The sequence below is a fragment of the Glandiceps talaboti genome, chromosome 13 (genome assembly GCF_964340395.1).
Source record: "Glandiceps talaboti chromosome 13, keGlaTala1.1, whole genome shotgun sequence".
NCBI lineage: Eukaryota > Metazoa > Hemichordata > Enteropneusta > Spengelidae > Glandiceps > Glandiceps talaboti.
In genome coordinates, this window is record NC_135561.1 from 3,728,832 (window position 1) to 3,740,000 (window position 11,169).

An 11,169-nucleotide genomic window follows, 5' to 3' on the forward strand; every position below is an offset into this window, starting at 1 on the left:
TCAAATGTCTAGTTTGGGTTTATTTACTTAAAACCACAGAGATAGTCTCGATGAAATCAATATAACGTTTTATATAATGTTTACTGCTTTAGCTTGAATTTCTGTCAACGTTTGGAAAGTTAATGGTATATATGATTAAAAGCGACATTTTTTTGTAAACGGAGTTCTTGGAAGTTCATTCTATCTAAAAATTGATTTTTAAACACGATATTTTTTTTAAGCTTGTGATTTTTTTTAGAATTCCAAGTCGAAAAACATACGATTTCGAACTTCCAACGGACTTCATCCCACTGTTACTACTAAGTTCTAATTTAACATTCAACTTTAAAATTACATTACGATGAATGTATCTCTATCGAACGATGACATCCCAGTAGAGGTGATGGTGGTATCGAATAGTGGTGATACTGACAATGGGACAACGGATGACTTGGACCAGGTAATTCCACTGACATCAAATCTGTCCAATTCTGTCGAAGAACCGAATGACAATAGACAAAGGGAATCAGAATCTGGTATTTTAGAGGGAGATGCGATATCACCAACTGAGGTGGACATTGAGGGTGTGCCTCGGACCGTTACGCCTCCACCTACACATGTTACTCTTACCCAAACACCGACAGAACACGTTGTGTCAGACAATGATCTCCAGACAGACCTTTCGGGTCAAAGTTCAGTTGATAACCAAAGCTTGACGTCATCAACGACTCATCTGAACTCTTCACCTGATGACGTACCTGTAGAAAACACATCAGATATCGAAGAGGGTAACGTAACAGACATCCAAGTTGAACGGGATAGTTTGTTAGATCATTCGGAAGTCGAAGATCAAGGTCAAGATGAGACAAGTGAAATTGATCCATGGAGCGTTATTCCAGAATTCCAGTCCAATAAACCGAAATGGTCTGGTAGGTAAATTTACAGAAAAAAAATTGAAAAAAGACAAAAATAACTGTAAGGCAAGGACAACTCAGAAATTATCATTTTCGGTCTGAAACCGTGAAGTACAGGATATGTGATAAACATATGGAGAGAGAAACTTACGGTGCTTTTTTTTCAATTTTTTTAAAAAATTTTTTCAACTTTTTTTTCCAACTTTTTTTTGACCAATGTCCGATATTATTAGTAATTATTTAAAAAAAAAAAACTTTTTAAAAAACTTTTTAAAATTTTGAACCAAAAAAATAATGTTTTGTCCTATAAAAGAAAAATTGTATCCTTGTATTAAATATTTTGCGCTCAAAAAATAAATTATTTCTTCCACAAATGTATTGTTCCTATGTCACCTGTGGGCCACCATAGAAACTGACGGGTGGGGGTGGGGGTGGGGTGGGGGTAGGTTGTTATTAATTTAGATATAAAATAGTGACAGTTTAGTTTAGTTGATGATGATTTAAGGGTAACATACAAATAGTTGTGTTTTTATGATTTTTAGTAATTGAAGCTTAGACAATAGAAAGGGTGATTGACGATATTGTACACTGGTTAATGAAACTTAGACATCTCCCACATTTTAGTCATTTATTAACTTAAGTACTTTGACAGCAAAGAAGAATTAAACGAGCAAAGCCAAAAGTAAATGAGTGGGTGTTACTACTATCATCACCGTTATTTAGAAATCCCTGTCAACGTTGTTGTTTTATCACTGGTGGACAATTAAAACTAGTTTTGAAATTGCCTTCTCCTTATCACACTATCAAATTAACATTAATTTGCCCACAGTCACATGGCCACAGTACACAACATAAAATAATACACACACTGAGCACACAGCAGAATGCAACATACACTAATTCACGCACTGAGCACACACAGTAGAATACAACATACACTAATACACGCACTGAGCACACAGCAGAATACAACATACACTAATATACATACTGAGCACACTACACTCAAATCTGTACTGTTAAATAGATGGTTTAAAGTACTTAGACAGGTATATTCTTATTAATGACATCGTGCTGTGATTAATTTTAAATTCTATGTAAGAAAATTTATATATACATGTCATGTGACAAGAGAAGATTTTTTGTTGACTTCAAAACCAGTTATATGTGTCTATCACTGATAAAAATAACGTTCTGATCACAGGTATTTCTAAATGATGGTGATAAAGTAACCAAAAAAGTAACAAACCTTTTCGGTCTTGTACCACTGTCTTTATTTTCTAGAGCTAACAAGAAGAGGAAAGGTCAAACGAGTATTGGTTGATTGGATCGGAAAGTTTCTATTGGTGTTACTATGTCTGTACTTTTTCATGGTGGCCTTAGCATTGATGGGTGATGCATTCACGTTGATAGGTGGAACAGCTGCCGGAGCAGTCTTATCTGACAGTAGTATACTAGAGAATGCAATCTGTGGTGTAATGGTTGGTATGCTTACTACTGTACTCTTACAGAGTTCAAGTGCTACCACATCAATCATTGTTTCCATGGTAGCAGCCGACAGTAAGTAAACACCAAAGACCATATAGTACATGTAAGACAGGACGCTATAAATCAAACCGCTTTCTATTTATTTATCGCAACAAATGTTGTCATAAATGCATCTCAACAGAATTCATTAATTCGTGGTTACTGTTGGCAACGATGAGAGGATGAGCAGGTATGTTTGGATGGGTGTAGGGATTGGGTGGTTTAAAGTTAACATTGGAAGTAATTATGTAAATTACCAATACCAATTTAGTAATCGTCCTTTCAGAGTTATTTAAAACCTTCAATTTTGTAATTACGAAGAAAAAGTGAGGTCATTTGAACGTACTTCTTGTTTTGTAATAATGATATCAGATTGTATCTTTACATTTGTATACATAAGCTCATGCAACAGACTGTATTCCAGAGTGACTATACTGCTAGTAATTTGAACAAACTGCTATGGGGTATTTGAAGGAGAGCCAACAATGAGGAATCCTTCAGCATTCTCCTATTACTACATAGAAAGCGATCAAATTGTACTAGTACTTTCAAAAGTACAAAGTGCATTCACCTCTGTGACAGCAATGATTTACGTTTGAAATCACTTTCTTATACAGTAATTCAAGTACAAGAAGCCATTCCTATGGTGATGGGAGCCAACCTTGGTACATCAGTGACCAATACCATAGTAGCTGGTGGACAGGCTGGTGATAGGGACTCCTTTCGATTGTCTTTTGCTGGTGCTACTGTACACGATTGTTTTAACTGGTTATCTGTTGCCGTCTTGTTGCCATTGGAAATGATCAGTGGTTATTTATATCACATGACGTCAGCCATTGTAAACTCGTCCAATCTAGATCAAATACAGTCAGCTGACAGAATCAAAATCACGAATCTCGTCACTGATATAATTATACAGGTAAAACGTAAATCATTTTTACAGGCAAAGAAACAAGTAAACAATATAAAATACAGAAGCTGACAAACTAAAACGACAACACCATATTATATGTACGACTGATAAAACGGTGAACAACGAATTGCAGACAAGTGAACATTCAAACAAACAAACAAACAAACAAACAGACAGACAGATAGACAGACAGACAGACAGACAGACAGACAGACAGACAGACAGACAGACAGACAGACAGACAGACAGACAAACAGACAAACAAACAAATAAATAAATTGACCATGGCGTAAGTCAGGCTGTACGCGTAACTTTAGATTGGTAAAGTCGTGATTTTGATTGGTTGATTAATTTAGCGATGTTTTTTCACTGGTTTGCGAATAAAAGACTGAAATCTCGTGACTGTGACTGTGAAATCGCGTGCTTTTCATTGTGAAATCTCGCGCGGGAGGTGAGGCGATACCAGAAAAAAAGCAGCGCGCACCCACAAATCTAACACCTTGACCTTCTGCTGTTGATCCATACAGTGATATGTCTTTTTTTCTATTCGTTGACAGCTGGACTTGGCCGTCTTAGAGAAAGTAGCATTAGGGGAGGAGATAGCTGAAGGTACAAGTCTAGTAGATAGATGGTGTGTTACTGAAGAACACTACTACAATGTAACGGTACGCGATGCCAATGGAACGGTTTACAACTACACTGAAGTACTTGACTATATAGTCTATATAGAAAGATGTAAGTTACACATTTTTTACATCATCATTGCTATAGTCTTTGTCCTAGATAATTCACCCACCCACCTACCTACCCACTCGATCGCTCGCTCGCTCGCTCGCTCACTCACTCACTCACCCCACTCACTCACTTACTCACTCACTCACTCACTCACTCACTCACTCACTCACTCACTCACTCACCTACTGACTCACCCACTCATCACTCACTCACTCACTCACTCACTCACGCACGCACGCACGCACACACTCGCTCGCTCGCTCGCTCGCTCGCTCGCTCGCTCGATCGATCGATCAATCAATCAATCAATCAATCAATCAATCAATCAATCAATCAATCAATCAATCAATCAATCAATCAATCAATCAATCAATCAATCAAATACATTTATATATGATCAGTTATGTATAGCAAGCCGCGTGTCTATATATATACAATGACAATGTTTCGATTGATGAAATTAAATTATTAGACAATAAAGCACCGTCGTTTGGTGGCGCTCCACATGTTCGGTTTACTTGAGGTGAGTGGAGTGCTACCAAACGACTGTATTAATAAATCAGTTCTTAATGCGGTTTTTGTGTTATTTTTGTGTCACAAATCATTTATAGCATGTTATTTGACAATATACCTAATCATTATTGATAATTGGTAAATCCATTGTATCACATTGTATTGTATTTAGGCACAATAATTGGATGATTTAATGACACTTTGTTTGGGTGTATCCACAACAAAACCGTACAGAAACGAAGTATGAACACAAAAGTAGGCAAAACAACATTATAAAGAACTAGCCTCTGGGCATAGATCAACATGAATGCGATCACATAATAGGTGAATTTTGTGTAAATAAATTCTGAATTTTTTATAAAACGATGTCTTCAAGGTAAACTATTATAATAGTGATATTTTGTTTTATCATTGACAGGTCCCTTCTTGTTTGCCCATAGCGATCTTTCGGATAAAGTTATCGGCCTAATTTTACTGGTACTATCACTCGTCTTATTAATGGCATGCCTTGTCGGGATTGTCAAATTGCTCAACTCGATGCTGCATGGCAGCGCCGCCAACGCCACGAAGAAATTTCTCAATGCTAGTTTTCCTGGATACCTTGCATGGCTAACTGGTTATGTCGCCATGTTGATAGGATGCCTGTTCACCATGCTTCTACAAAGCAGTTCAGTTTTTACATCCATGCTGACACCGCTGGTTGGAATGCGGGTTATAACTTTGGAAAGAATGTACCCACTGACTCTAGGAGCTAATTTAGGGACCACATTTACGAGTCTCTTAGCCGCATTTGCTAGTTCATCTTCAATTGATTTCATAGAGGGTGTCCAAATATCTCTATGCCACCTTTTCTTCAACTTATCAGGGATATTACTTTGGTATCCTGTACCGTTTATGAGACGACCGCCGATAAAAGGTGCCAAGTTTTTAGGGAACACCACTGCCAAGTATCGATGGTTTTCCATAGCATACATCTTTACTGTGTTCTTCATAATACCAATCATTGCTATACTGCTTTCCGTCGCTGGTTGGCAGTATTTGGCAGCAACAATGATAATATGTGGTGTTATTCTTGCTTTAGTGATAACTCTTAATGTATTGCAGTCTAAGTGTTCGCAGCGACTACCTAAGAAATTACAGACGTGGGATTTTCTTCCGAAATGTTTACGTTCGTTGGAGCCGTACGATCAACTGTTTATTGGTTGCAAAAAACGATGTAAGTGTTGTGGCGATAGAGACAAACAAGTATGCCATGAAGTAGTCCAACATCATGAAGTAGTATATTTGTAGACAGAGAGACTAAGAGGACGAGAGAATAGCAATAAAGAGAAGTGGACACACACACACACACACACACACACACACACACACACACACACACACACACACACACACACACACACACAGAGGCAGAGACACACAAATGGCATTCTCGCAAACCAGAGCTGATATTTCTACGGCGACACTGCGAAATAACGACATTCTGGCAAACCAGAGCTATTATTTCTTCCAGAATTGGCGGCGCCAGTGCTTGGACAGTGCCGTAAAAGAGGCTGTGATTTACGACGATGACATATGGAGACTATGAAAGTAAAAAAATGAAAAATATATATGGGGGACGAAAAGAATAAAAATGGGAAAAGTACGGCGGACGAAAGTAGGAAAAAAGAAAAGTAATTGTGATAAATATCATTGTGTCTGTGAGGTTGTATCAAACAGGCTAGGGCCAGTGAACACTAACATGAAGCGGTCAGTACTGCCACATGTGTTGCGTCGAATGGTAGTGTAAGGAGTAACTGGGGTTTGTACACGGACAAACTGTCGAATTATGGATACCTAGTATGTACATGTTACATATACATTTTAATCTTGTCGATCAGTTAAACTTGAACTATTCTCCACGGATTCTCCACCAATGTCACGCTCTACTGTTCTCAATCAGTGTAACTTTAATGACGATTCTCCACTCTGTCTTTCCAGTGTACCGAGATCTTCGGGCTTGGATAAATCAGGAATTAGTCTTACTCGCTCTCATGCTTACAGAGAAAATACAGCACGCACCAGTGTAGTTGTCGAAACTCACAAATTGAAGTGTATTCACAGCAACATTCTAATATATAGTATGAATGGTTTCAGTTAATCCAGATACAAGTTCAGTATCAAAGATGACCTTTCTCCCAGGTTCTTGTATTCCAAATAGCATCCTAGGCCACCTCATATATAAGTCGCCCATCATAAAAGAAAGATAATATCACAGATGAGGAATTTCTTCCTTGTCTGTGATTATATATACAATAACATCTACTCATACATAATATGCAATATGTTTTGCCAGCACACTAAAATATCAATATTTGATAATTTGTGTATACTTAATAATCTTGATGTTATATACTTTATGATAAATTTACATTGGAACAGAAGCCAACAGATATAGTCAATTTCGATTTTCCAATCATTCCATTTTCAGCAAATTAAAAGTACCGATTACAAAGTACAGAATACTAGACAAGTAATAGTAATCCCTTTCCATATACCATTAAAGTGGTCATATTTTGAAATGATGTCCATATAATACATGTTATACTACGGCTAGATCGATTTGGCCAATCAGAGGCCTTGATTTCGGTTGGTTATATGGCGCCATAACCCACTCTTTCTTAGGGGTGTGACCTATATTACGCTCAGCACTCAATTTGCATGCAACAAATTACACAACATTTTGAAAAAAAATCGGTTGAGACAATCACGCCGTAGTATAAGTAAGATAGACAACTCGTTCGGTAGGGTTATGTGCCAAAAAGTCGGGGCTACGCCCCCTCGTTTATTGGCACACAACCCTCCCGAACTCGTTGACTGTCTATTACGTATTTATACGTTACCTTTTTAAATCAACACTTCAGATAATTATACAAACCTAAAGTTCGCGCCCTGCTTTCCAAACGATGTCTGTCGGTCATCGTATATAGTTAATGTTTTACCTGCATGAAAGAGCATAAGTATCAAATAAGAGTTGACCCATGCATGCAGTGGCAATAAAAGTAATCTATTGAGTAAGATTTTGAAATGTAAAGAGTTTTCTATAGTTATTTGAATCAGAAAAAGTGATCTGACAGGTAGGATAATTTTGATATTAAAACAATCAAATACACCAATTATTGTAATAATTAATCTCAGTGACACTGGCATTTCATGTTTGTTTCACATAAGGGTACGAACTACATACAACAGGTGATATATTGCTGGACTGTTCGATTAGCATCCCAATGCCCATTCTATAAACTAGCAACATGGTATACTGGTGCACGTGGATATCATGTGTATTCAATTACTATACCCATGTACAACAATGTGGCTGAACATGCACAGCATGCATCTCTACATGCATGACATGTAGAACAGTTGCCGATATATTAATTGATAGATCTCCGCGGATTCTTCAATATTACGCTTTACTGTTCTCAATCAGTGTAAATTTAATGACGATTCTCCACTCAAACTGTCTTTCCAGTGTACCAAGGTCTTTGTGCTTGGATAAGTTGGGAATTAATCTCATTCGCTCTCGTACTCACATATAAAATACAGCACGCACCAGTGTAGATGTCGAAATCATAATTTGAAGTGTAACAGTTATCTTTATTCACAGCAATATATAGTTTTAAATGGTTTCAGTTAATCTAAATACAAGTTCAGTACCAAAGGTGACCTTTCTCCCAGATTCTTGTATTCCAAATAGCATCTTTAATAGGCCATGTCATATATAAGTCGCAACATGGTGTACACATGGACACCACATGCTATACGGTCCCACGACTGTGGCACATGTATACAAACCCCGTGTACAATGTGGCTGACACCGATGTACACATGCATCTAAGGGACCGGTCAGTTTCTCCAGCCTGGGGGGGGGGGCGGTGGATTCTTAAATCGGGCCGACAAAAAGTCACTGACCCCCCCCCCCCCCTATCTGTAAAACCCAAAACAGGCTGACCCTCTATCACTTAATTCTAAAACATGATGACCCCCCCCCCCCCCCCATATATGATATTCGCATGAGTGACAGGTATTTTTTGATCGTGACTCAGTGTGGACTGCTTGACTGTCTTGCATCTACTTTATAAGATCCCGGGTTAGCACTATCATAATTATAATTATTGACTACACATGGTAAATATATTTGAAAAGAAGTTTAATAGCATCTTGACAGTGAAAGGTAGGGGGAAAGCTTGAGAAGGGAATATGTACAGCTGTCATGGGGGGTCCTAGGGGGTCTCCCCCTAGAAGCCCAAGAGGTTTTTAACTCTGAAAAGTCAATTTTGAGACTATTCAGACATTTTTAGAAAATCATTTCCAAGCTTTACAAGACAGCACTAACATGTAAAAAGCAACTACATAAGGTTGAAATATTTTTGAAATATAGTTTGATAGGATCTTGACAGTAAGAGGTAGGGGAGAGATCTTGAGACTGGGATGTGTACACCTCATGGGGGAGGGGGGTCCTAGGGGGTCTCCCCTAGAAGCCCTGGAGGTTTTTTCCCTGAAAAGTCAATTTTGAGACTATTCAGACCCTTTCAGACAATAATTTTCAAGCCTTACAAGACAACACCAACATGTAAAAAACAACTACATAGGGTTGAAATACTTTTGAAATATACTTTGATAGCATCTTGGCAGTAAGAGGGGAAGAGCTTGAGACTGGGATATGTCCACCTCATGCAGGGGGTCTGAGGGGGTCTCCCTCTAGAAGCCCTGAAGGATTTTTACTCTTATAGCCAATATTTACGCTATTTAGACCCTTCAAGCAATAACTTAATCCATGCTTTACAAGACAGCAAGTATCAGAAACTATTCTTTATAACTTACACTAAGGGTTGAAATATGTTCTTAAAAAGTTAAATGGCATCATTATATACATGTAGGTCAGCACATCTAATGGTAGTATCATTGGTAGGGGAGATTTGGAGATTAAGGCAATTTTAGACTATCTTGGCAAACATTTCACATCTTGAAAAGACAATATCATCTCAAATTAGAATAGGGTGAAAATATTTAAGAAAAATTTAATACCATTATGACAGTAAAAAGGTTGTTGGTGTATCTGATTGTTGGTTGTTGGTTGAATGCATAAGTGACCTCTGGGAGTGAGGAAGTCCTTGGGGTTTTCCCCCTGGCAGATATGGAGTTTTTTGCTTGAGATACTAAGGCAATGTTTAGGTTATTCATAACCTTTGAGGTAATATATATATATTCCAAGCTTCGAAAAGCTAACCTAAATGTACGTTTTAAATGAGTTTCCTATATCACATAAAATAGACATGTAACATTAGTATAGGGGCATTAATATATGTATAATAAAGTCACCGGTATGTTAGAGAACTTTAGGTGGTCATACCTAGTGTATAATAGAAACTGGAATCTGATGAGATGTGGTGATTTGTAGTGTCAATAACATGACGAGTTGAACAATTTAGATTAACTTCATTTATAAACTATCTATGAAAATTGCCATTACGAAACCTTCAAGTCACAAGTTCACTTTTGCCCCAAACTGCAATATAAGTGAAGCATTGATTGTGAAACAGCCAAGCATTTACATGACATGTTCTGTAACTAGTGTGGTAGCTAGGTAATACATGTATATGTATATGTATAGTTATGTTTGAACTAATAAGTAATATTAAAGAATTCATGTAAGAAACAGGGACAAGAACAAATATTGACATGTACCACATTTCAGACAAGGCTATATGCCATTGTAGAAAGGATTTTTTTCTTCCATCACAATTTAAAACACAATGACCCCCCCTATCCACAATTTTCAAAACAGCATGACCCCCCTACTGCCAATTTCAAAAACAGGGCGACCCCCCTACCAATCCACCGCCCCCCCCCCCCCGGCCGAAGAAACTGACCGGTCCCTAAATGTAGAACAGTTGCAGATTGCATTACACATTTTAAATAGTCGTTTCACAACCATCTTGAATATGAGCTGTACGAGAATACGAGGTTGGGAGGTAAAACGATATTTCTCGATAACACAGTAACCTGGCTAATATTGGGCTGGTAAATAGACTAAAATTAGTAACGTGGATTACGGTGCATCTTGACTGGAGTCTGTTTATGGACAGTAGAAAGCAAGACTCACGTGGTTATCCAAATGTCTGCATACACCTCTAAGTTGGATACGTATACGGCAATTGTGTCTTTGGCCATCTAATACTTCCTATAACAACCCAAGATTACATACAGTAAGTATATCGAATGCGCTGAACCACGGATCCTACTTCGACCCACAATCGCGTGTGGGCTAAGATTCAATGTTCTGGGATATCGGGTCCTAGTACAAAACATATTCGTGTCATTAGATATTCATAGTATACAAATATTTACAAAGTATCGTCACTGGTTACATCTAATTATATCTTGTTGGTAATGAAATAGTGATAGTAATAGGTAACGATGCTTTATGAATATTCGTAAATGACGTGAATGAAATATTTTGGGACAATTAGTGAATCTTAGCCCTCACGCGACTGTGATCTGACTATCTCCATTTGGATAATACTGTGATGTCTTTGAATTACGGAT

At 37.7% G+C, this 11,169-nt stretch overlaps 1 protein-coding gene across 1 annotated transcript; it reads left to right on the top strand.

The window, feature by feature from the left end:
- The first annotated feature begins 309 nt into the window (after nucleotides 1–309).
- On the top strand, nucleotides 310–5,871 carry LOC144444915 (sodium-dependent phosphate transport protein 2A-like). The gene is made up of 5 exons (XM_078134464.1): nucleotides 310–908; nucleotides 2,178–2,453; nucleotides 3,038–3,339; nucleotides 3,891–4,068; nucleotides 5,000–5,871. The coding sequence occupies exons 1-5, from the start codon at nucleotides 341–343 to the stop codon at nucleotides 5,869–5,871; spliced, it is 2,196 nt and encodes a 731-aa protein (XP_077990590.1). The 5' UTR covers nucleotides 310–340.
- Nucleotides 5,872–11,169: the final 5,298 nt, after the last annotated feature.